Source organism: Schistocerca nitens, chromosome 2 (assembly GCF_023898315.1).
Source record: "Schistocerca nitens isolate TAMUIC-IGC-003100 chromosome 2, iqSchNite1.1, whole genome shotgun sequence".
NCBI lineage: Eukaryota > Metazoa > Arthropoda > Insecta > Orthoptera > Acrididae > Schistocerca > Schistocerca nitens.
This window is the reverse complement of record NC_064615.1, coordinates 465,940,396-465,967,355: the sequence shown is the minus strand read 5'-3', so window position 1 is coordinate 465,967,355 and position 26,960 is coordinate 465,940,396. Positions and strand designations below refer to the sequence as shown.

The 26,960-nt window shown below is 39.3% G+C and overlaps 1 protein-coding gene across 2 annotated transcripts in view; it reads right to left on the bottom strand.

Annotated features, from left to right (window-relative positions):
* LOC126236371 (protein Gawky) overlaps positions 1 to 26,960 on the bottom strand; it is a 274,769-nt gene that overhangs the window by 64,979 nt on the left and 182,830 nt on the right. For both annotated transcript variants that reach the window (XM_049945615.1, XM_049945616.1), the window contains 5 exons: positions 25,017 to 25,271; positions 24,077 to 24,406; positions 23,137 to 23,328; positions 16,593 to 16,844; positions 14,194 to 14,375 (listed from right to left, as the gene is read on the bottom strand). In XM_049945615.1, coding sequence (XP_049801572.1) covers positions 14,194 to 14,375; positions 16,593 to 16,844; positions 23,137 to 23,328; positions 24,077 to 24,406; positions 25,017 to 25,271 — 1,211 coding nt within the window. The remainder of the gene's footprint in view (positions 1 to 14,193; positions 14,376 to 16,592; positions 16,845 to 23,136; positions 23,329 to 24,076; positions 24,407 to 25,016; positions 25,272 to 26,960) is intronic.

Here is a 26,960-nt window from a genome sequence, read left to right as displayed (position 1 = left end):
ACATTTATCCATTTTGCACAAGTTATTAAATAAATAGTTGCCACTATTAAGGTTCCATCCCCTTGTATTATGCAGCAGGTATGCCAAGCGGACTAAAATACCACCAGCAGGCACTATCATGAAGCATGCAACATCACACACGAAAGAGCACAGTGTTGCGAACTATGCAGTCATTGAATTAATTGTATTAACTGACTGAACAGTGCTACACACAAAACCCCACATGCTTGCTAGGAATTGAATCCAAGTACTCCTTACTAGTTACTTTACTCATTTGCTACGTAACAGATTGTCCCTGTAATTAGGTCCAATCAAACTCAGTTTGTTACCTCAACAAGTTCTACACGAAGCTATGCTGTCTTTCACAGTTGATTTATGTAGCTTTTTTTCTATTTACAGTGCAAATTTGGTATATATTTTAGCACAGTGTTCTGAAAGTCTTTTACTGTATCTTTAACCTATCTAGAATTCACTTGTTCACAACTTTTCCAACTTTGTTTCCTCCACTCAGAACCTTACAGACAAAAATTCTTCCACATAATGAGATCCCCACAATTCAAGAAATTACAAAGGTTCTCTTTATTCGATTATCCATCAATGGTTCCTTTATCACTTCCCATCAAATGTGAACATATTACCACACCGCCACCACACAGTGTCATTGGATGGCTGCAAGTCATCAGGGTGGCAAAACTGCTGCACATCAGGCAGTGCTGAGCTTGAACTAAACTACAAACTGGATGAAGGCTTACTTGTCTGCTCTACTAAGATAATGGCTAGGAATGTGGGACTTGTCTGGCAGTGTTTATCATTAGCATGGCAACTATCTTCAGTTACAGACATGGACAAACTTCATTCTTTGTATTACCAGATAGTGCATTAGTACATTATGTAACATCTTTCCTTCCTCCCCGCAGTGTTGTTACGTAGCTGCCAAAAGTAGATGCGTGCATCAATTATGATGTAAAATTTGTGTCATTACCAACACAAAAAAGTGAAAATGTTTAGTACAAATGCAATAAGTCCATCTCAAGAACTGCCACTGTGCAAATAGTAACGCTGCAGCAGAAAGAATCAAACAGCAACAACAATAAAGACGTGCAGCAAGCTTTTATGCAGCTACTTTGGCAGCAACCACATTAACCACAGCCATCCAACAATTCTCCCGAGTTTCTATATTTACAGCTTTCAAGTTTACTAAGTCAACTTTTTAAGACAAGCTGTATCATAAACCCAGATTTTTAAAATAATTTTTATTTTTGAGTGTTCAGATTTATGAATTTGAGGAGAGAAATATTTACTGTCAATACACACAAATAAAAGCGAAAGTGACAAGACTATCCTTGTGCACCATCGACCTCACAAGTGTGCCCCTCCCATCCTGGGGTCTAAGTGACTGCCCTTCCTTTTTAGTCTTTCCCAACTTCCCCCCCCCCCCCCCCCCCTTCTTCCCCAGGAAGGAAGTAATAGTTTCAAAAGCCAGAACAGTGTCATCACTTCAGGAGAATTAAGTAGCCCCGCAGACAGGTCCAAGACCACAGAAAGGAGAAGGTTTGTGCCTAAAGAAGCTAGAGTAGCCTGACACACATGGAGGTACCTGGGATGCTAACAGCCTATTTTAATCCTGCTGACACTTTTGTGTCCAACAGTGGTCATTCAATTCAGTACGATGACAAAGTTTGTCAAAGAGCGTACTCTTCCAGGTGGTAGACAATCCACAATCGTTTAAGATCCTCAGATCCTGCAATACACAAACTTTGAAAAGTACAAGTGTCGAAGTTTGCTGCCTCCAGAGTTAACTTACTCCTCAAAAACCAGGAAAACTGAAAACTTACAGATACTGTGGCCTAACACAAGATCATTATAAAGCATTCTGACCGGAAGCCCAATCAAGACAGCAATGAGAACATCCCGAACATAAGGCCAGGCAAAAGAGTAACAAAGAATTTCTGAACAGAAAGCCAGGCAAGAGAGTAATAAAGAATTAACTCACGCTGGAGGAGGTTCTAAAGTCAATAAACAAATCCTGTGAGCTATCACTGACTTCAGTTCCAGAATAGTCGGATCTTCACACTTTATGGACGCAAATGAGATACACTTCTTTAGTCACTGCTAATACTGCCACAAATCAAGACTAAAAGAACAGCCACAGAAAGTAGAAAAATTTGGAAAGACCTGGAGGAGACGTTACTCAAGATTTTATTTAAGAATGTCAACATAGTTATTTGAGAATTAAATGTTCAAATTGGAAGAAAGAAATTCAGGAAGATCATTAGGGACTATTCATCCCTCCACAGGATTAATTAGTATGGTCACTGAATGGTGGAACTCTGTGTAAGTTTAGATCTGATAATGCAATCATAAAAAAAAAAAAAAAAAAATAATGGGTATCTCACAATGCTTAACTAGGAGCATTTAAGATTTATCATTTGGTGATCTCACAACATGCAAACAAGGAAAATCAAAATGCCAAAGCCCTCAGATTTAGACTCTAATCATTTTATTTCCAAAATAAAGGTCAAAATGCTCCCAAGACTTCAGCAAACTAAAATACTACTTATACTGAGAGCAAGCAATGCGACACAGGACAAATGGGTAGCTCAGAGACAAAATGGTGAAGCAACAGAAGGTCAAATAGGTTAAAAGATGATTCCTAGAAGAATTCCTTGGATAAGACAGGAGATATAGAATTTGATTCACGAAAGGAGAAAATACAGGAAAGCATCAACTGAAGCATGTAGAAGGAATAAGTCCTCTAAAAAATGACAAAGAAAATACAAAATCTCAACACAGGAACGGCTAAAGAACACACCTAACATTGTCAAAGCATGCACGACTATGGGAAATGTAGCAAATAGGAAAATTAAAGAGGCATTTGGAGAAAAGCAACTGTGTGAGTATCACGAGCTCATATGGGAAGCCAGTACTAAGCCATGACGAGGAAGCCAAAGGATGGAAGGAATTCATAAAAGAGGTACAAAAGGTAAATGAACTTTACAGGAATATTTTAATCATGGAAGAGGAAGTAAATGAGATAAGATGGGTATTCTGATACTACAAGAATAATTTGATATGGGAGATATACTACAAGAATAATTTGACAGAGCAATGGAAGATCTAAGTGGAAACAAAGCATTGAGAGTAGATGACCTTCCCTCAGAATTATTAGTTGGTTGGTTGATTGGGGGAGGTGACAATCGGTCACAAGGTGGCAGGAACCAAGGGAGGAGCAACACAAACAGCACAGTCTAGTCAAGGAGAAGGGAATACGGGCAAACGAAGAGGTAAAATGAATGTCAGGGTAGCAGAAAGAGGAAAGAAAATGAGAACAGGAGGAAAAGCAAGAGCAGGGCACCCCACAAATGCTACCACTACAAGAGTTGGAGCACCAGCACTGCCCAACCTTTCCTGATCATCACGTCACTACATTATTACGACAAAATTGGGACAACACCAGGCGAAGAAGACACAAGAAAAGGCAAAACAAAATGGCACAAAAGACCAGGAAAAACCTGGGGAAAAGGGGGGGGGGGCAGTACTGACCAGTGTGGAGGCAAAGGCTGGGGCCTCCATAACCAATGACAATGTTAACCACGAACTCCAATTCCAGAGGGAAGTTCAAGGACTGGAGGAAAAATCACTTTCACGAAGAAAACAGGACAGATGTAGCCATGTGAAGCCGCCCACTAACACCCAGGACAAGAATGGGCAGGGGTATATTTAGTGTGAAGAGCCAAAAGATGAGGGCAGTCCAGCAAAAAATGAATTACTGTGAGGGGGTGGGGACAGGGCAACTACAAATGAGGGGCAGCTCATTGCAGGGTAAAAAACCACAGATCAACCTACTATGGCTGATGCCGAGACAGCAGAGGATAGTTGATTCCCATCGGGAGATGCGGAAGGAAGAACACCATGTGGTGCGAGTCTCCATTGTGTGAAGTTTACGAAGCCACAATTGTGCAAAAAGGTATATGACAAAGCCACAAATCTCCCCCTGGAAGGGTAATGGGAGAGGGGAGGGGAGGGGACAGGTGCAGGTGCAGGCGCACTGTCAGGTTGTGGGCGAACAGGCACAGCTGCTGATCAGGATGGACCACAGTATGGCAACAAAAATGCACCACCCTTGACCTAAGCAGAGAGTTTTGAAAACTCCATGTACATGTGTCCATGTACAGGCATGCCAGACAACCCTGGAGTCGTCATTCTGCAGAGGCCACCAAGTGGGAGCTGGTCCAAACACAGAAATCATCCACGTACAGAGCAGAGGTGACCAATGGCCCAGTAGAGGCCACACATTCATTAATAGCAATGAGAGAAAGAAAGACACTAATATGGAGCCCTGTGGAATGCCATTCTCCTGGGTCTATGGAAAGTTGAAAAAGGTGTCAATCCGGACTCTGAATGACCAGTGGGACAGGAACACACATGGACATAAGTGAGGCCTTACGAAGATCAAAGAAAACTGCGACAAGTTGGCGATGCTGAGGTAAGGCCTGCCAAACTGTGTTTACAATTAAAGCAGATGATTCATCTTAGACTGTCCCTCCAGAAAGCCATGCTGGTAAGGTGATAAAAGGACCCGAGATTCAACTACCCAACTGAGTCGACGAGCCACCATTTGCTTACGTAACTTGCAGGGGACATCGGTCAAACTGATGGGATGGTAACTATCAAGGGACGATGGATCCTTGTTGCTCTTGGAAGGACAGGAATCACAATACTGTCCTTCCCTGAGAGGGGAAAATGCTTTGGAGCAAAATATGGTTGAATGCCTGGAGGAGATGCTGTCATTGTGGAGGATTGAAATGTTGAAGCAACTGGTTATGGATGTAATCAGGACCAGAGTCTGATTTGTGGGAAGGAGAAAGGGCCAGAAGTAGTTTCCATTCAGATAGTAAAAGATTTTGCCTGAAATTTAGCAACTTAACTAATATGAAACCATCGCAAAGCTGTGCGAGGTTGAAGTTAAGCACGATTCCCATTTATTTTGTTGTTATTGGTCATGTGAATCTAATAAAATATGTCCCAGACGTGTATCTGCAGTAGTTTTCCAGAACATCCAGAGAAGCAAAGATAATTATACAATTAAATTTGTTTACTTTCCATTAAGAATATAGAAAAGTTTATGTCACTGTTGGCAACCGTTTGCGAGTTGTTTCAGTCATGTCCTAACCTTGAAACAAGTTCGTTTTCTATATTGTTCAGTGACAGAACATAATAACAACAGGGTTTTAAGTGAAACCACATAATATCTGTTGCAGTTTGTACACTGCTCTCCTGCCATACGCAGTTTCCAAGACCAGAGTCGCTACTTCTCAATCAAGTAGCTCCTCAGTTTGCCTCACAAGGGCTGAGTGCACTCCACTTGCCAACAGCGCTCGGCAGACCGGATGGCACCCATCCAAGTGCTAGCCTAGCCCGACAGCACTTAACTTCGGTGATCTGATGGGAACCATTGTCACCATTGCAGCAAGGCCATTGGGGTAGTTTATAGATTATTTATGAAATAGGGACGCCTTTCAAATTTACAACACAGGAATATACTGGTATGGTGTTTGTTTATGGCAAAAGTGATGGTAATGCTATGGCTGCAGTTAACGAATGTCGTATATGTTATCCAACTCTGAGGATTCCAAATGCACGAACCATTAGTGGAGTATTCTGAATGTTACAGGAGACAGGTTCTCTATGTAGCATTCATAATCAGTACAAGCGCTCGATGCGTGAAGACAATGAGGGGGATATTATGGATGCTGTTCAGTGTAGCCCGGGTACCAGTACACTTCCGCAGCTCGTGGTCGTGCGGTAGCGTTCTCGCTTCCCACGCCCGGGTTCAATTCCCGGCGGGGTCAGGGATTTTCTCTGTCTCGTGATGACTGGGTGTTGTGTGTTGTCCTTAGGTTAGTTAGGTTTAAGTAGTTCTAAGTTCTAGGGGACTGATGACTATAGATGTTAAGTCCCATAGTGCTCAGAGCCATTTGAACCAGTACACAACACATCTCTCAATGATTAGGCATTTCACAATCTAAGGTATGGTGTACACTGAAGACAATAATCTGTATCCTTAACATAAACAAAAAGTGCATCATTTACATCCGTGAGATCTTCCCCTCACTTGGAGTTGTGCAACTGGTTAAATACCAATCGGTGGTTACACAAACACATTTTATTTACTGATGAGGCGCAGTTTACTCGAGATGGTATAAACAATTTACATAACGTGCATATATGGTCTAAAGCAAACCCACATGCAACAGTGCATCGCAATTTCCAGCAGTGATTTGGCATAAATGTGTGGTGTGGTGTGGTATAATCAACACACGATTTATTGGATTATTCATTTTCCCAGGCTGTCTAACTGTTTCTCAGGACGTCTAACAGGCGAGACATACTTACAATTCCTTCAACAAGAAATGCCCCGGTTGCTCGAAGGTGTTCCACTTGCTACGTGATTGCAAATGTATTTTCAACATGATGGCACACCTCCTCATTTCTCCAACGCTGTTACTACACATTTAAATGAACATTTTCCCCAGAAATGGATTGGTCATGGTGCTACACGTCTGTGACCATCCAGATCGCCTGATTCAACACCAATGGATTTTTGTGTATGTATGAAAGACATAGTTTATGAGAACGAAGTCAATACACGCGAGGCATTACTTGCTCGCGTTATGAATGCAACAGACAAAATAAAGAGCAACCCTGTGAAAGTAAAACACACAACAGAATCTATTCATAACGTGCAGCTAAATATACTGAACTTGGTGGAGACATTTTTAAACATTTATTGTGAAATTGTGTGTACGCTGTACAACTTCCTTAACACTGAGCTTTGTTTTTTCCAGTTTAACATGAATTCACTTGTGCTATGGTAAGAAAGCAGATTATCTAACATCATTACCATCATTTTTCCAAAATTAAATTCTCTACAACTTCTGTTGAAAACTCTGTTTTTTGAATTCCAGACAAATGCACAAATTGGGCCAAGTAGTTAAAAAATTAAAAATTTTACAAAATTACACGTTTGCTTCTCTGGATGTTCTGGAAAGCTACTGTAGATACATATCTGGGACTGTTTTATTAGATTCGCCAGATCAATAACAACAAAATAAATGGAAATCTTACTTTACTTTAACCTCGTACAGTTTTGCAATAGCTTCATATTAGCGAAGCTGCTAAATTTCACGCAAACACTTATTAGCCATAACTCTGTAACATTTGTGGACCTATGTTTATATGAACTTTTTTCTTTAGTTTTACTTGTAGAATAACATTTTAAAATATTTGCCTATCTTCACGAATCACCCTGAAGAAGCCAATCAGCACAATGGAAATCCCAGTGGAATAATCTGCCCATCGGGAGGGGGGAAGGGAATGAGAGAATCAACAGAAAATGGTCACCATCGCGATCATCTTGTGGCAACCAGTGTAAGGAAGGAAGAAGGGTGACAGCAAGCAAGTGCAAAATCAATGGCAAGAAAAAGTGCCATGCATGGCACTAAAATGACTAGGGGAATCATCAAGAAGTAGTCATAGGTCGTGGACTGCATGAAATTGGTCAATGAGGAGCCCCCTATTAGACGAAAAAGCACTGCCCCACAAAGAGTGATGGGCATTAACTCGGTGAGGATGTGGTGGGGTCAATTTGACCCTGCTCATTTTGTTTTGTTGGCAGTTCCTTGTTGCGCAGTTGCACATTGTCGAAACTGTAATTATTGAACTCCCTAATGCGTGCATGCACTCAGTCTATTACCGTCCATGAAAGGAGATTATGAGTGCAAATGGAAAGAGGGTATTTGTGATCCTTGCACAACCGCGAAATAGTATTTCTGTGCCATTTTGCAATTTATGTTTTTTCAAGAATGTTGTGTGTTTTTTGGCATTTTTAGTCAAAATGGATAATGAAAGGGATGCTGAGTGTATATGTCGTTGGCTGGTGGAATTACCACACAGTGAAAATAACCTTACGACAGATGGGAGTGAAAATGAAGATTGTGTAATGAGCGCAGTGGCAGTAGTAGTAGTAGTACTGAGCAAGATTCATGTGAAGGCAGTGACAATGAAGATAACATAACGCTAAATGAGCTACAAAATACTGCCCACAATGCTGCGTTAGTAGAATTAGTCGAGCAATTGGGAAATCAGGTACGCAGTTCATTCGATTTTGGTAAAAATGGGTCCAAGTGGTGCACATTGCTGGATTTTACTGCCGATCTGGTAGGCAGAACACCACTGACCTATGGGCTTCAGACGGAACAGACATTGAAATATTTTGGCTGACAATGACACAGCAACATTTTCATTTTTTTCAAAGTGGTCTTCATTTTGACAATAGATCCACACTTGAAGAATGAAAACAGCTGGACAACTTAGCACCAATATGTTAGGTATTTGAAATATTTGTTGAAAACTGCAAGAAAGCCTATGTCCTAGGAGAATATACAACCACAGATGAAATGCTGATTGCATTCACGGGCAGGTGCAAATTTAGACAATACATTCCATCAAAACCGGCCAAATATGGCATAAAAATATTTGCCTTGGTCAACGCAAAGAATATCTGCATCTTCAACCACGAAATATATCCTGAGAAGCAGCTAGAGGGATCATTTCCACTGAGTAATAAACCATTTGATGTGGTGAATTGGCCAGTGCAACCCATTTCAAAAAGAAGCCGTAATGTGGCTTTTGATAATTGGTTTACGAGCTATAAACTAGTGTCACATCTGCTGAAAGAACACAGGCTAACTTCTATGGCAACAGTATGTAAGAACAAGAGGCAAATCCCTCACGAATTTTGCAAAGCTTGTGGTAGAGTAATCTACTCATCTTAAGTTTGGTTTCCAAAAGGATATTACACTTGTTTCTCATATACAAGAAAAACAAAGTCGTTTTGCTCATGTCTAGTGTTCACCACACTGGTGAAATTGATGAATCAACAGGAGATAAAAAGAAACCAGAGATAAACATGTTTTATAATTCTACAAAAGGTGGAGTTGACGTTGCAGATGAGCTGTCAGCTACTTATGATGTAAGTCACCATTCAAAAGATGGCTTCGGACTCTCTTCTAAGCAATACTGAATATGGCCAGCATAAATACTGCTATTGTTCAGCAATCAATAATAATAGAAACCGAAAGCGTCGTAATTTCATAAAAACACTAGACCGTATGCTCATCAGTGTCCGACAAGAAATACCTCAACTGCCAAGCACTTTGAATCAGAGAATTTAGTGGAGAATCTTCACAATAATCAACTGGCAGAGTCCAAGGTGTACAAAAAAGATGTCAAGAGTGTCCCTATGCTGGACATCATACGACAACTCATGTTTGTGGAGGTTGTCAAGAACACATTATTCCATTCGGCCAACAATGTGCTGTGGTAAGAGATAATTAACACCTTATGTCAAAAGTTTATTGTTCAATTTGTGTTCGAAGAGGATTTATCTCATAAATACTTAGCAAAATATCTGAGTTGTCGATGACAACGTATGGTTTTGTAGATTTTTAAACAATATGTAAAGTTAAGAGCTGTTAAAGTGATTATTTTGTAGACTTTATGTAAAAATTAAGTAATAAAGCATTTGTACACTTAATGGTGTTTATTTATATGAAAATCATATAATTAATAAATAATTCATAAATTTAATTCCCATTTTTTGTTAAGAAGTGCCAATAAATACTTACAAAATATAAATGAAAAACAAGGTCAATTGGACAGCTAGGGTAGCAGGTGTAGATGGCCTCCCTCAGAAGGGAGATAGAGACTGTAAATCGTGACCGCAGAGTTTAAGTTGACTCAGATGGCAACTGCTTCCTATGTGGTACGGAAGGGGATTCTAATGTCGTCTACACGGATAACATGCAAATGCCCCAGGAAGCCCTCAAAGGGCCGACCCAGTTACAACAGAAAGCATTGACCCATGAGGTTTGGTGAGTTAGTATCAATAAAATGAGATCCCTGGAGAACAACACAAGCTGCCAAGTAAAAGGAAGTAAGCGATTGCTACTCTGGGAGGTGACAGTAGTATCCATCACAATTACACTGAATAAGCACGAAAGGGGATCCAAATGGGAGGCAAACGGCCTGAAATTTAATCACGTCACCAGATCACTATCCGTTACCAATTAGGATTGGGTGACATAAGAGGTAAGATGCAGGTTGTGAAGGAGGAGACAATAACTCCAGGGGCACCACAGGAATAGCATCTCCAGGGGCACCAGAGGGCCTTGTCCAGGAACTTATGTTTCTTTTTCTTCTCTTTCATGGGTCGAGGAGGACAGAGCATGGAGGGAGAGCAGGCTTCTGCAAGATCCAGAGCAGAAAGAGAGCAGGCAAGTTTCAGGCACATGGCCTGTGGGTCTCAAGGCCGAATTGTGGCAGCAGGCCTCTGGCCTCAGAGATGCCTGGGGAGGGATCAAGGAGAGGCTTATTTATACTCCTGTATGTTTTTTTCCTTCTCATAAATTTGGCAATCTGGCACGCATGGAGAGTGATGCTCATGACAGTTCACTCACAAGGGCAGCAAAACACAGGGGCTCCCCTAATAGATTGGGTGTCCACATTCACTACATAGAGGGTCTACTGTACAGCGAGAAGACATGCACATGAAATGAAAGCACCAAAAACACCTTGAGGGTGGCGGGGCATACGGTTTCACATCACACCGATTACACATAAAATTCACCTCCTCCGCGAACAAAATGAACGCCCTGTCATTCCATATTGGCAAGGGGTTCCTCATCAGTTTGGAGGATGAGGTCCCTATGAAAAATGACTCCCTGAATCATATTCAAAGACTGGTGGGGAATAACGCACACCGAGATGTCACCAACAGTGTCAGAAGCATGAAGGGCAGCAGATTGGGCAGCAGAAGTAGTTGTCATCAACAGTGAACCTGACAGCTTCTTACCGAGGCATGCCACTTTGCCAAAATAGTCTTCAATATTTTCCATGAGACTTAACAGTTTGGTGGCGGTAAACATGTCTCTGTCAGTATCAGTGCAGACCAGGTAGTGAGGAAAATGTTTCACATCAAGCCAGCGAACCTGGCTCTCCTCCCAGGATGTAGCCAGGAGAAGGAAGGCCACAGGGTCATAAGCAGCAGCATTAAATGATCCATTACCAATCAAAGAAATGGCTGTGAAAGAATAGCCAGTTCTTTGGAGCTTAATACATTTCATATGCCTAGAATCCACCCTGATGCTCCAATTCTCCAATCAGGGTTCTCCCCATGGCGCCACCCAGCCACAGCAAAAGCTGTGTGGCATGCCTGCTGTTGCCGGGAGTTCCGAAGCTCTAGAAGACAAGCAAACACTCCTATGCATACAGGAGGAGACAACAGCACAGTTATCAGAAGTGTGATTCCTGTACTGCCAGGGGGTTCAGCCAGAAGGGTACATAACAGCCCCACCACACAGACTGGCTACACGTGCTGGTGACCTAGCAAGGCGCTTGGGGTGGGATGATTTGAACTGTCGTCATCTCTACAGTAAGTTCAGTGTGCTAATCGCTGCACCATCTCACTCGGTGTTTTGTCTAAAGAAATGGAGAAAATGTACGTGGTAATTAGAAGAATGTTAAAAAGAGTGGGTTTATTAGTGGTCTCAGAAAAATTCAGAAACTCTAAAAGAACTTCCAAGAAGTTAAAAGAAGCATTGCCAAAACTACAGGGAATCACAGAAAATAAGAGAATAAATGTTTAACTCATGTAAAAGAGTTCTTCTGAAATAACAATGTAGTAGAATTTTACAGTACATTGGAGATTAACTGAATTGGATATGATCCCATGAATCTCAGCTTTAGTAACAAGGAAGGAAACTGTCTGATCTTGGCCAAGTACTTTCAATCAAGGATGGCATTGGAAGGAAAATTCAGAAACTGGATTTTAAACATCTTGGTGAATGGGTAGAAACTGTTCTGACAGAAAAAGAAGCTATGGGAACAGAAATACATTACAGTGCTTTTGCACACAAATTCATTATGAACATCTACAATAAGAAGAATCGTTCTCTGAATGCAAAATTTAGACATTACCAGACAGTGACAGTGAACCCCCCCCCCCCCCCCCCGCCGAAGCCTTATATGCGACAAAGTCGTAACATTGTAAGAACAGTGTTACTTAGGAGGCCAGAACTTGTGGAAGAAAGTATTCTCTACATCTACATTTACATCCATACTTTTGCAAACCATTATGGAGTGCATGGCAGAGTTATTCCCAAGAAAAGAATGATTGTTTAAATGCCTCTGTGCGTGCTATAATTAATCTAATCTTGTCCTCACGATTGCTGCAGGAGCGATACTTAGGGGTTTGTAGTGTATGTATTCCTTGAGCCATCAGTTGAAGACAATACCTGAAACTTTTTAAGTAGGCTCTCTCATGATAGCTTGCACCTACTTTCAAGTGTCTGTTGGCTAAATGTCAACTTCATCTCTGTGACACTCTCCCACAGGTCAATTAATCATGTGGTCATTTGTGCTACCCCTCTTTGTGTTAATTCAATATCCCCCATTATCCCATTTCCTATGGGTACCAAACACTTTAAACGTATCCTTTGCAAGAGAGGATACTCTCAGGTGGGTTTTTGGACCTCGAAGAACAAGAGACAATTATTCTAAGTGAACAAAGAATTGTACAACCAGATGAAGAGGATCTCTGACACTGTCAGAATGGTTCAGGAAATGTTGACTCACCGGGTAATAAAGTTTCTTGTGAACAACAGAGCCAAAGTACAGAGGATCCAGAGTACCAAAGCATCTGCAGAAAATGGGAATACAGGAAATGAGATTTCGAGCAAAGTGGCTTTCAAATAACGATTTCAGGTTGCCGTATGCTCCTGTAGAATTGGAGAAGAATGTTACAAAATATGATGGTGAAAGGATACTAGACAAGAATAAAAACAAGATAACAAGCTGATCCAAATTAACATGGTCCTCAGGTGGCAAAATGGGTGGAAAGATGAAGAAAGACTCACAATCTTATAATACTTAGGTTTTTAGGCTGAGCAGTCTTGAGTAGACACCGAAAGCCTCACTACAGCTCCTCTAATGCGGATTGCCTAACAGTGGAAAGTTGTGAGGTTAGTGAATGAATTCCTTGCAATAGCTGAAGTATACAAAATTTATGCTGAAACATTTGTATCAATAAGTATGTCCATAATACATATGCTTGGTGCTGTGCTAATTAGGAAATATGTTTTCCACCAGAACAATAATCAGCCTACAACCAGAAGAGTGTCCTACTGTTCTTTTAATTACACAGCTTCAGAAAAATATTGCTAAATTCAATATCAGTCTTGATAAATATTCAGTTCCACCTGTTCCCTCTTCCCATTGTTGACAAATGCTTCAAATGGTCCACTCTTCTCTAAAAATTAGGTCTTACTTAAACACAGCTTATGATTACGAAAAGCTTTATCTCCTTGCCATGTAGTCCAAATTTTGACCAGTTAAAAAGATTACAAATGCTGTGCTTGAAAATTCTAAACAAACACTAAAAGTATTGAGCAATAACATTATACAAACTACAGAATGTTACACAATGAAAATAAAGCTATTGTTTCCCTTCAAGCATTACACTTAACAAACTTTAACTTTGTGGTTTATGCAAGCCTTATTTTCACTTGCTTTTAACAGATTACCAGACCGGGTGCAATGTCATAAAAATATTGAATTTCTTTCTTGATAGCCGTGATCTCATATGCACAAAAATCAAAGCTGGAATCAGACTGCTAAGGTAAAAGTAAATCATGAACTATTCAACCAAGTCCAGATGCATGGAGAAGTTATACCAACCTGTTTGAAACTTATTCAGCTCAGTTGCTTCTTAAAGCTTAGAGCTAAGGTAGTTTTAAATGAATCAGGCACTGTGTATATAAATACCACCACCTATTTCTGAAGCCAAAATGGAAATTTCAAAAAATAAGTGGTCATGGCAATATTCATTCACACAATGACAAGGGGAAACATGCCTCCTCTTAATTCAGGGACCCTTCTTACATACTCTTCCAATGCTTGCAACAAAACTGTGGCAAAGCAAACTAAATTTTATAAATCTGTCACAACACTGTTTCCTGTTTCAGGGTTACTCAAGAAAATTATTGTTAAGCGTCCTTTTTGGCTGGTGCTCAACAACAACTATAGACCTACAAATATAAACTTAGATAATGAATACAAATAAAGAAAAATTACCCATCACTAGGTCCGAGGAGAGGATTCATATTTGGTGAAGAATGACTCTGAGGAAGTGCAGTCTTAGTAGTTGTGCCTGGAGCTCTGCTGAATTCATTACTGGTCACGTCTTGATCTTTCTCCAGAGATGGCAGTTTCCACTGATTCAGACGGGACTGCTGACTGGTCTGATAAGATGATGGCTGTGAAATAGAAAGTAAAGTTACACAACAGCAAAAGATACATAATTTAAAACCTAAACTAATAGTATGAGAACTAAGGACTACAACTGCAACATTACAGCATCCTCACTACCTCTTGTTGTCAGTCTTAGATTTGTGGGGAAAATAACATGAGACCAACTCATGAAAGCCAATGTTAGGAAGGATCCACATTAATTAATCAGTCTTATTTATCTGTACAAACAGGACACACAGTAAATTTCTTTATTTGGGAATGTAACAAATATTTCTGATGGTCCCACTGAAACTGGCATATGAACAATGTCACAGCAACTTAGCAGTAGGTTTAAAGGAATAGATATGAAACAAATAGTAAACACATTTTTACCTTAAATTCCATCACAAGGCTATGCAGTTGTTTCTTTAATTTTCTAACAGGCTGTACTAAAATATTAATGTAATAAATGGCAGTAATCAATAATCAATTCTTACAGTCTATAAATTAGGTCATAGTTTTTTAGGCAAAAATTTCAAACTGCATTACGATGAGGTCAACGGTAAATTTACAGCCTTTAGTTAAGCCATGCAACCTTATGAAACAGGGGAATGTGAGTTTATTTTACTTTTGTATCACTCATGCATTCAAGTTTGGGTTTAAAATATGCCTCTTAGTACAATGATCATCAAAAAACCAGAATGCCAGGGTGTAGGTAGACGTCTGTTTGCAACCCACATTTTTGCATATTATGGTGCAACGTAAGTTGCTTGATTTATGTTGGAGACACTGCTTTGAATGTCAAGTGCACAAACATACAGTCTTAATATTCTAGTTGCTGCAGAGTACATGCAACACAGGGCAACTCCAAGGTGAGTATATAAGCACCAACATGTAGGCAAGCGATTAGTGTGGCATTCGTGTCTTTACAACATGCATCCAGTAAATGGAGAAACGTGAACTATGGGACATTATTACATTGTTTTGAAACAGGACTAATGTGCTGTTATTGTTTCCTTGGCTGACAAAGGACAAATACCAGCAGACATCCGTAGGAGAATGAATAATGTTTATGGGGCAACATGTCTGTCAGAATCCACTGTTTTACCAAATGGGTACCTTCAACCTGACGTGTTGGTAGGGTGACTGTCTCAATGCTCACAGTAATTTTGCCCGATTGGCATGCAGATTCTAGATTTTACAGACTTCAAATGGGAATTTTACAATTGCTGTTTATATAACACACAACTATTACTTATGTAATCAACCAAGACAGTGAGAGAGTTATTGCAACTGTCCAAATTTGATCCAAACTGCCGGCTGCACTGCCAAAGACATAGCAAGTGGTCATTACAAGACAAACACAAGAAAGAAGCAATGTCCTCGAGGCAATCACCATGTCAACTGACATGACCCCATGGCCAACCTGGCTGATATAAGCAGTTGCTCTGCTGGGAACGTCAATTCTCATTGGTGCTCTATATGATCCACATATGACGCTGGCTGCCTTGTGATGACGACTGCCACCTCGGAACTGGACTACTCTTTGACTGTGTGATTATGCACTTCTTGCTCACGATTTGTCTATCCAGTGAATACTAAATCAGTGTAAATCTCAACAGTTCCTGTCTTTTAGCAGTGACATATTTACCCACATATCTTCGTATCACTTATCCACTCACCACAAACTCCACATTTCAGATGTCTGGCCATCTAGAAGTGCATTCATATCTCATATAGTAACACGCCAGGAAATTAATTATTATGTAATTCCACATGCAAGTGAAATAGCCCAGCAGCTTTCCCCCCTTGAGATCCAAAAGTTAATTGTACTTATTTAATGGGGTATGAGGTGTGTCACCAACACTTCAGCCACAAATGAATCAGAGAAATTAATGTTTCCAATTTTCAGGTCATGTTAAACTGTTTGTAATTCACAGTATCTGGCAACAGCAATAATTACCTTCAGTTGTAATGCACACTGCTATTAGCTTGGTGTGTTATGCAAAACAATGTTAGAAGTGCAGAGTTCGGCAATGAAGAGAAGAAAAGATGTAGAACAGATGACTATTTCACAGGTAATGGAGCTTATGAACTACTGTAACTGCAAAGCCTGTGGTCTTTATTCTTGCTATTGATAACCATTTATAACACAGTTTAGGAAACTGCTGCCCCCAGAAATTTTCTCTTTGAGGTGGCACTTTTCTCCAATCATTCACTCACAGAATGAATAAATGACTAACCATCTGTGCAGTTGGATCTGTAGCAATTGTGAGATCAGCAAACTTGTGAGGTAGCATCATCTGATCATGCAGCGTAGATTTGAAAAATTCAGACTGCTGTGCCCCTTGCACAGCGGCAAGGTGATGCTGCTGCTGTTGTTGCTGCTGTTGCTGTTGTTGGTGCTGCTGCTGTTGTTGCTGCTGCTGTTGCTGCTGCTGGTGTTGCTGTTGCTGCTGCTTCACATAGATTGCCTGCTGTGATGCTATCTGGTTCTGGTGGGAACATAAAAAACAAACAGGTTAAGAAGATTCCTTCTCTTTATTACATCTAGTAATTTAAATGTTTTTCAAGTAGTTATTTTACTCACATAAAAATTCCATGTAAGCAACTCAATCACTTTTCAAATCCTATTTATGACTGAATTACATTGCAGTTGTATTAATATTAAGACAGACTCTTAGTAACAGGGAAGGAAACTTGGAAAGGCAACCATATATTGCATCACACAATACTATGGGTAAATTACTTCTTATAACAAAGTCTGTGGAGCTCCATGCGTCTAATCAACTTCAGACATCTCACAATATTTCACATATTCCTTTTCCATACTCTCCAACACTACACACTGCCTTCTTAGGCCACACATATTAATCTTGTCAATTAAAATTCTAAATGTATCTACAGTTCCCACTATATTTCTGCTGTAGGGTATGTGTTGTAGAGAAAATAGGATCCAGCTATTCATTAGAAAATGCAAGGCAATTTGATAAAAGTGAAATTCAACCCACCTCTCCTACTGAAATTAAGAAAATAATAAATTCACTCAAAAGTAAAAGTTCACATGGAATTGATGGCTTTTCCAACACAGTACTACACGCTTGTTCCCAACCACATCCGTAACAGCTCACTGAAACACAGCATTTTTCCAGATAAACTGAAATATGCTGCTGTTAAATCACTGCATAAAAAAGGCATAGGTCAGATGCTAACAACTACTGTCCAATATCACTTCTGACAGGTTTACCTAAAATTCTTGGGAAAGTATTGTAGTCAAGAGTAGCATCACATAATTGTAAAAATGAAGTAATAACAAAATGAAACTTCCTGGCAGATTAAAACTGTGTGCCCGACCAAGACTCGAACTCGGGACCTTTGCCTTTCGCGGGCAAGTGCTCTACAATCTGAGCTACCGAAGCACGACTCACGCCCGGTACTCACAGCTTTACTTCTGCCAGTATCTCATCTCCTACCTTCCAAACTTTACAGAAGCTCTCCTGCGAACCTTGCAGAACTAGCACTCCTGAAAGAAAGGATATAGCGGAGACATTGCTTAGCCACAGCCTGGGGGATGTTTCCAGAATGAGAGAGAGTTCGAGTCTCGGCCGGGCACACAGTTTTAATCTGCCAGGAAGTTTCATATCAGCGCACACTCCGCTGCAGAGTGAAAATCTCATTCTACTAACAAAATGTTAGTTTGGTTTTCAGAAAGGCTTTTCAACAGAAAATGCTATCTATGCTTTTACTGATCGAATATTAAATGCTTTGAATAACCCAACATCAATCACTGGGATATTTTGTGACCTCTCAAAGGCTTTTGACTGTGAGAATCAAGAAATCTTTCTAGGTACTGGAAGAATGCAGAAGGTGGAAATTAACAGTACCGCTAGTCTTCAAAAATCAGCAGAGTGCCAGAGAAAAATTAGAGAATGCATATTGCGAAATCATGCTGCAAGGACAGAAAACTGAATGCACAGAAGGAAGATGGGATTGTTTTAAAAATGGGATCAAAAGGGCAGCTAAGGAAACACTTGAGTCAAGGAGAGGAAAAAAGTAAAGAAAGAATGGGTAACACCACATATGATAACCAAGATGGATGACCACAGGAAATAGAAAACTGTAAACACAGAAGAAGGGAAGCACAACTACACGAGGTTAAATAATGAATTAAGAAGGGAGACAGAAACAGCAAAGGAGAAATGGCTAACAGAAAAGTTTGACAAAATAGAGAAATTAGAGAAAGAAGGAAATAACTATGTACAAAGAAGCAATGGATTTGACATTCAGGGAAAAGAGAAACAACAATGGACTGAAGGAAGTAGAAACAGCAGATGGTAAAATGGTGAGTGAACCCCAAGAAATAATGAGAAGATAGGAAGAATACACATAATGGCTGTACGCTGCAGACAGCCGACCAAGTGAAGAAGAGCTTGGGATAGAAGAAGAAGATAAAGTTGCATATGATGACAAAGGAAATGGAATACTAACTACTGAGGTTGCAGCATCTAGGAAGGAGATGAAAAATGGAAAGGTGTTGGGAATTGATGAGATTCCTGTGGAACTGAAAGTCATTGGAGAAAGAAGGGAAAAGGGAGTTGATTGAATTGTGTCATACGGGCTTTACAGGAAGTATCTTAATAACTATAGAAAAGAAAAAGAACAGCAAAAAGAGTGAGGAACATATAACAGTAAGCCTGATATTGCATGCAGACAAGTCTTGCTGAGGACATTCAACAGAAGGCTATATGGAAAGTTGAATTACATAATAGGAGATGAACAATTGTTTCAGGCGAGGAGTGGGAACTAGAGATGCCATTAGGCTACTGAGAGTGATAGGGGAGAGGTACATGGAGAAGAAAAGGAAGGTGTATGTTGTGTTCATTGATCTTGAGAAGGCTTTTGATCAGATGGGACAAACTGATGGAAATCCTAAGGAAACATGGAGTTGACTGGAGGGATAGACAGCTAATTAGAAACTTATATTTGAACCAGAGAGCAAGAGTAAGAGTAAGAATAGGAGGTGTGATGAGTGAAGAAATTGAACTGGGAAGAGGTGTAAGACAAGGTGGTTGTTTATCAACAACACTGTTCAGAAAGAAACATGCTGAAAGTCATCAGAAAGAGAATACGGAACTGGATTGGACATTGTTTGAGGAGGGACTGTTTATTGAAGGAAGGAATAGAAGGAATGGTGGAGGGAAAAAGGGGAAGAGGAAAAAGGAGATATCAAATGCTGGACAATATCAAAGGAGACAAATATTCATAAATGAAAGGATAGCTATGGACAGACAAAAGTTGAAGAGGCTCAACCCATGACAAGACCTGACATAAGGCAGAATATCTACTACTACTACTACTACTACTACTGCAACCGGGAAGGTGTCAAGAATGATGTCCAACAAGGTTCAATCTTGGGTCCCTTATCGTTCTTAATATATATTAATGACTTGCCACTCCATATTAATGAAGATGCAAAGCTAGTTATTTTTGCTGATGGTACGGGTGTAGTAATCACACCCAACAAACAAGGTAGGTTCTGCTATTTATGCTATTAGGGTTATTGCAAATTTTGGTGATAAACGTATCAGTAAATTAGCCTACTATGCCTATTTTCATTCACTGCTTTCATACGACAACATATTTTGAGGTAATTCATCATTAAGATTTTCTCTTAATGATTGCACAAAAGCTTGTAATCAAAATAATGGCTGGAGGCAACCAAAAATCACCTTGCAAAAATTTATTTATGCAACTCCAAATATTCATAGTGCCTTCGTAATACATATATTCGCTTAAGAAATTTGTTACTATCCCAATTCAAAACTAAAACAGAAGTGTGTAGCAACTACAACACTGAAGAAAGGATGATCTTCACTAGTCTGGATTATATCTGACTTTGGCACAGAAAGGAGTGAATTACGCTGCCACAAAAATTTTGGTCATTTCCCAAATAGCATTTAATGTCGGACAGACAGGCAATAAACATTTAATACCAAATTAAAAGAATTTCTGAATGACGATTCCTTCTATTCAATACATGAATTTTTAGATATGAAGTAGTAACTGTAAAAAAGAGAGAGAGAAATTTATACTGTGTAAAGAAAACTTACGTTAAACTGACACGTACCACATCACTACAAAATTTTGTATTCATGATACGTGGAACTAGTATTAATTTAATATAAACTGAGTCACTAGCGGGATTAAAAAGACACCATACAGTGAAGTCATCAGTCACTCCATCACATAGTGTTTTAATAAATTTTCCAAGATGGAAAGTGCTTCCATCCTCCTTCAAACTGATTTTGGCGATATGGATTTTCCCATTCAGAAAAACTGTATTTTGACAAGACTTCTAAATAAACTTGTAGGCATGCCCTGCCCCCCTCTGTCAAGAATCTAGTATAGGATCAATATATAGCAACCCCATTTCTGCTTTAGTGTCTGCATAACACCACATAATCAAGATTTAAAATATCATTTGCTGGTATGCTTTTGCCAAATGATCTGATTCAGTTGTTTGCACAATAGTGCCAACACTTTTAGTGACAGGCATAACATAAAGGAACATAATTAAGTGAACAGTCATCAAACAAAAATCATCAACCAGAGTTAAGATTTCTCATAAACATATTTTACAGTAGCAGCTGCAGCAGCAAACTCATGAGCTCCTACTTGCATGAGCCAGAGCATGAACAGATAGTCTTAGATATTCCTGTAGCAGTATATCAAATTGAAGATAACATTGGTTATTAACCATAAGATAGCATTGACAGCTATCTACGATGAAGCATAATTCAAATGAATCTACAAATATATAAGCATAAAACCCACCTAGTCAATACCATAAATACCGATGTGCACTGTTAAATAAATTACGATAACACATTCTCCAACTTTAGAGACTTTTTAATTCTGCCAGACAATTACTACCTTGACTTATGACAAAACGTAGGTCCTGAATGTGACAATCCTGACTACATTATCACCACCAATAAAAACTGTAATCACTGCTGCACACCCGACGTATTTTCTTTGGGAATTTTGCAGGTTTCTTTAAATTCTACGCACTACAGTAAATTCAGAGCTCTACATCACAAGACTTCTGTGATATGAAGCAACTATGATTTAACATAAACAAAACACTTTAGGAACCAAAGGCTGCTGGATTTTCCTTTTTATGAGTAGAGAAGGAAAAGTAAGTGTAGGTACTGCTGTATCCTATCCCTGTTTTACGCACAGGGTGAAAGGCATTAGAAAGTGTGTCTGAAGTGGTTTAATCATATGCCGTAACTGTTCTATAACTATTTAAAGGACAGTCTTCAGAGGTACCTTGCAACACTCCAGTACCTTTGTGCTGCCATTTGCAGAAAGATCTGTGTAGTCGAAAATTGTGATCTTTGGTAATTCATTATGGAATTCAGTTCAAAATTTTGCAGACTCGCTGCTGCAGAAGAAGATAACTTTGAAAATATTTTCTATTAAATTTCAGGTTGCCATAAATATGATAAGAATCTATCACTCCATATTATGTCTAGCAGACAAAAACTTTCTAAGACCTATTTTGCACCACCCTGTGATACCAAGCAGTAAAAACGAAAAATATTTATGAGCATATAAATGAAAAGATATGATACCTCCTCACATAATGCATGACATGGTAATCACTTAGTAGCACACTGTCTTAAATTAGAAACCTCACCTTACTACACAGTAAAGGGAACAGTCACAAAGAAAACAATATCCTAATTAAACAACAATTAAATAAAGATTCCTTACCAAGTGGCAACAAACGCACAAGTAAGAGTGACAAAATTTTCAAAAACAACCTCCTACTACTATATGAAGTAAGTCACAGCATATGTAAAGACTTCATCCGACATTTGCTGCCCCCCCCACACCGCTGTAACATCTACCAAATTTGCAAAATGCAACTATTTCTATTATTTCAAACAAGAAGGAATGTAAGCCTGGACTTGACAAATACGAAAGCAATGTCACATGAAGAATAAATTCTGAGTAAATGCACATTTGTAAAAACAGCTCTTATATAAACTGAATGAGTTTCAGAACGACTAATTCAAATGAACGAACAAAAGACAACATAGACCATCCACAAATGAACAAAACAATGGTATGCAATTTCCAACAAATGTCTCATTCAAACCCAAAAATACTGAAACCAGACATGAGCCAGTTATCAACGCAGAAAAAGTTTAATAATTCAGTTGATGTATTATGTTCTGAAATGAGTTAATGTAAACACTTTAGCACTTTATCTGAAAAAATTTCACAAGCTGAGTTAACTGTTGTATCTACACTCGATGGGTTACATGAAAATATGAGCACGAACAAAACCGCTTTCAAGTGTGTTGGAAAGAACAGAACTATTTATTTTTAATTTGAACTTAGTCTTTTTCTTACATTCTAGAATCAATATGTGATCAAGTATTCAATAGTGCATTATTCATGTTGTATATAGAAAACAACTAGTGATCTGCTGTGTTTGTTATGGTTCAGGTAATAAAAAATATAACCACCAGAAAAGTTCCCAAGAAGTATTCATCTGTTTGAAACAATGACATAGTCTGCATGAAATATCTAAAACATGATTTTTACTATAGCGTCCCTCCCTTTTTATATATATATTCAAGTGTGTAAAGACTGCAGTCTTAGTGAACATGACACAGGCCACTTTATTTGCTCTACACTTTAGTGGTAACATTTTTATCAATAAAAGTAGATTCTGTAATGAAATTTTAATCAAAAAAGGTATTCAAAGTGTACCTGCAAATTTGTAATTTGCTGTTTAGTCTTTGTTATTTGCACAGAAATTTGCAGAACAGCATTGGAACTATTCTTATGGGGTTGCACTTGCACAACAGCTTGTTGTTGCATCAAGTTCTGCAAGGCCTTTATCTGTTGCAGCAATTGATTTAACAATATCAAAGTTTGTGGAGCCAATGGTTGGTTAAGAATCTGAAAGAGCAGGAAACAAACATGTAACACACGAGACTAAATATGGAATAGCAATGCATTCAATTACACATTAAAAAGGAAGCCATTATCAAGCATAATGCTAACAGTTTATTTTAATCACTGCAATACAGTATGGTTTTTTTTGTTCCAGCACTTTAAAGCAAAGCATTACCGATTTTGGGTTTAGACATGCAGTGAGAATAAGAGTAGAAACACAAAGTTGTATAACACCTTGATACTGGGTTGTTTAATAATTACTGCTCTAAGACTAATCACTGTATCTAGTCTGTGTGGCAGTAATGAACATGCTATTCAGCCACCACTGCAAGTTGAAAGGCTTCAAATTCATAGTCACAAAATGTGCACCTAGAATAACGTATTTTCTTAAGTTATCAACATTAGTGAGAGTTCTCACTTGCTTCTTGCCTGAAGCTAGACACTAAAGTGAAGAAGTGTAGACATTTTTCAGTGTGCACTTTTGAGCAAGCAGCCAGAAGTTCTCATTCCAAATGAATCTGTCCATCTTCTTTACATTTTATTTTTTGCTGCTAATTTAACATGATTTTTATTAAACAAACACCTAACTTTGGCGACTCTTCTTGCTTGTAACCGAGAATTTAAAACCCTCAGATAGAGCTTTCTGTGTCACTAATTACTAAGTGTTCTAGATCTTTACACATCCATTTACAATAGTGTTGAAAACTAAACTTTCAAGTTTTGCACTGATCAATTAGTGAACAATACGTACCTGATGATTGAGGTAGCCAGCTTGAACGGCCATCTGTATTTGCTGCACAAGCATGCGTAACTGAGTAGCAGTTGGCTGCGCCTGGGGTGCACGTGCAGCAGCAGCAGCCGCCGCAGCTGCAGGTGAGCTGAATGCGCCCACACCAACACCCGCACCTGTGGGCTGCTGCACGGCTGCTTGGGCAGCAGCACCAGGGTGAGCCTGCTGCGGTGTTGGGGGTGGCTGTTGGCTGAGCATCTTCTGCATAATAGCTGGGCTCATGCTGTTTATATTTAATCCCGCATTATTCAAAAGGTTTGGTCCTGCATTACTCACACCACCACCAGGGCCCTGAAGTGAAAATGAGCATTATCTGTATTTGTTTTTCAAAAATGATGCAAAAATACAAAACAAAATCATTGTTTTAATATTTATCACAACACAATGTGTGAAGACTTAATCTACCACAAACATAATATTAACGAAACAAACTGAATATGAATTAAAAATGTGTGACAATTTACAAGTGTGTGCCAGATTGAAATCTGAATCTATATACTTTCACTTAGAAACATAATAGATGTATACAGCAAATACTGAAAACTATGAGATGGTCAATCATGAGAAGAAGGAATAATGGACCCAAAATCAAGGAAACATCCACTGAGATTTTTTTTTGAATGTATCTCTTATTTCTATTACCACAGAACATTACTCAAAAAGTATTCCAAATTTCTTGATTATAACCAATGTTTTAACATTCCCTTATTCTTCAGTTTACTTATCTTTCACACTGCTCCAGTTGATCCAGCTACTCTGCTAATTATGCAAAAAATATTACAGTAACCACTCAACATATATGAAAATATATCTTAGTGTCACAATCAATGTAGTTTGCTATAAACAAAGATTGAATATTTAGATTTGCAGCTTAATATAAACTTTCACCAATTAGACTAACCGGTGGTGCAAAGGGCATCTGTTGAGCAGCAACAGGGTTGAATCTCTGACCAGGAAAGGCACCCATTCCAACACCAACACCTACACCAGCTGCACATGCTCCAACATTTGGGTGTCCACTTGTGAGATCAAATGGCGAATGATCATCATGACGACGCCAGCTCTCAACACCCACACGACTAGCAGTGGACAGTAGCTCATGAGCATCCTCAAGAATCATGTTGCTTGCACGCAAGGCGTTCTCGATATCTTCCTTCTGCAAAAATGCAATAATAACCAAACTTCAGTGTCGAGATGGTTGTTAGTTACAATTTTTTTTTTTACAAAATTGTTTTAATGTGTTTGCCGTCTCCATTCAAATTGCAAGAAGTTCTGTCTTTTTGCTCTTTCTTTTTTCTGGAAGCATGACTATCCACTGTAAACCTAAACACTAACAAAGGCAGAAAAATACAATGAAGCAGACGCAAAGCTCAAAATTATTTTGCAAAAACTGTCTGGCAACAGAAGAAATGACAGATGCAATATTATGTTAATCCTGAAACCCATACAGCTGAAATGACTACAGCTCTGTTTCAAACTGCTCATTAGTTGTCATTTAACATATTTGAACTGATCTCATCATTATGAGGGTCACCACACCAATCTCAACCAACACCAACACACTTCTCATCAAATTCAATGAGTTGCCATTTGACCTGAGGCATATATACATTACCTTACAACATATCTAAAAACAAAGATGATGTGACTTACCAAACAAAAGCGCTGGCACGTCGATAGACACACAAACAAACACAAACATACACACAAAATTCAAGCTTTCGCAACAAACTGTTGCCTCATCAGGAAAGAGGGAAGGAGAGGGAAAGACGAAAGGATGTGGGTTTTAAGGGAGAGGGTAAGGAGTCATTCCAATCCCGGGAGCGGAAAGACTTACCTTAGGGGGAAAAAAGGACGGGTATACATTCGCACACACACACACATATCCATCCACACATATACAGACACAAGCAGACATATTTAAAGACAAAGAGTTTGGGCAGAGATGTCAGTCGAGGCAGAAGTGCAGAGGCAAAGATGTTGTTGAATGACAGGTGAGGTATGAGTGGCGGCAACTTGAAATTAGCGGAGTTGAGGCCTGGTGGATAACGGGAAGAGAGGGTATATTGAAGAGCAAGTTCCCATCTCCGGAGTCCGGATAGGTTGGTGTTAGTGGGAAGTATCCAGATAACCCGGACGGTGTAACACTGCACCAAGATGTGCTGGCCGTGCACCAAGGCATATTTAGCCACAGGGTGATCCTCATTACCAACAAACACTGTCTGCCTGTGTCCATTCATGCGAATGGACAGTTTGTAATTTCAAGTTGCTGCCACTCATACCTCACCTGTCATTCAACAACATCTTTGCCTCTGCACTTCTGCCTCGACTGACGTCTCTGCCCAAACTCTTTGTCTTTAAATATGTCTGCTTGTGCCTGTATATGTGTGGATGGATATGTGAGTGTGTGCGCGAGTGTATACCCGTCCTTTTTTCCCCCTAAGGTAAGTCTTTCCGCTCCCAGGATTGGAATGACTCCTTACCCTCTCCCTTAAAACCCACATCCTTTCGTCTTTCCCTCTCCTTCCCTCTTTCCTGATGAGGCAACAGTTTGTTGCGAAAGCTTGAATTTTGTGTGTATGTTTGTGTGTCTATCGACGTGCCAGCGCTTTTGTTTGGTAAGTCACATCATCTTTGTTTTTAGATATATTTTTCCCACGTGGAATGTTTCCCTCTATTAATTTACCTTACAACACAAATACATAAGCAAGCAGTGAAACATTTCCCTTTTACAAATGATGCAATTCTACAAATGATTTAGAGCACAACATAAAGATGTTCTTCCAAACAATATCGTATCTGCAAGAAACTTTTGAATTTAGCAAACATGTACTTTGATATATAT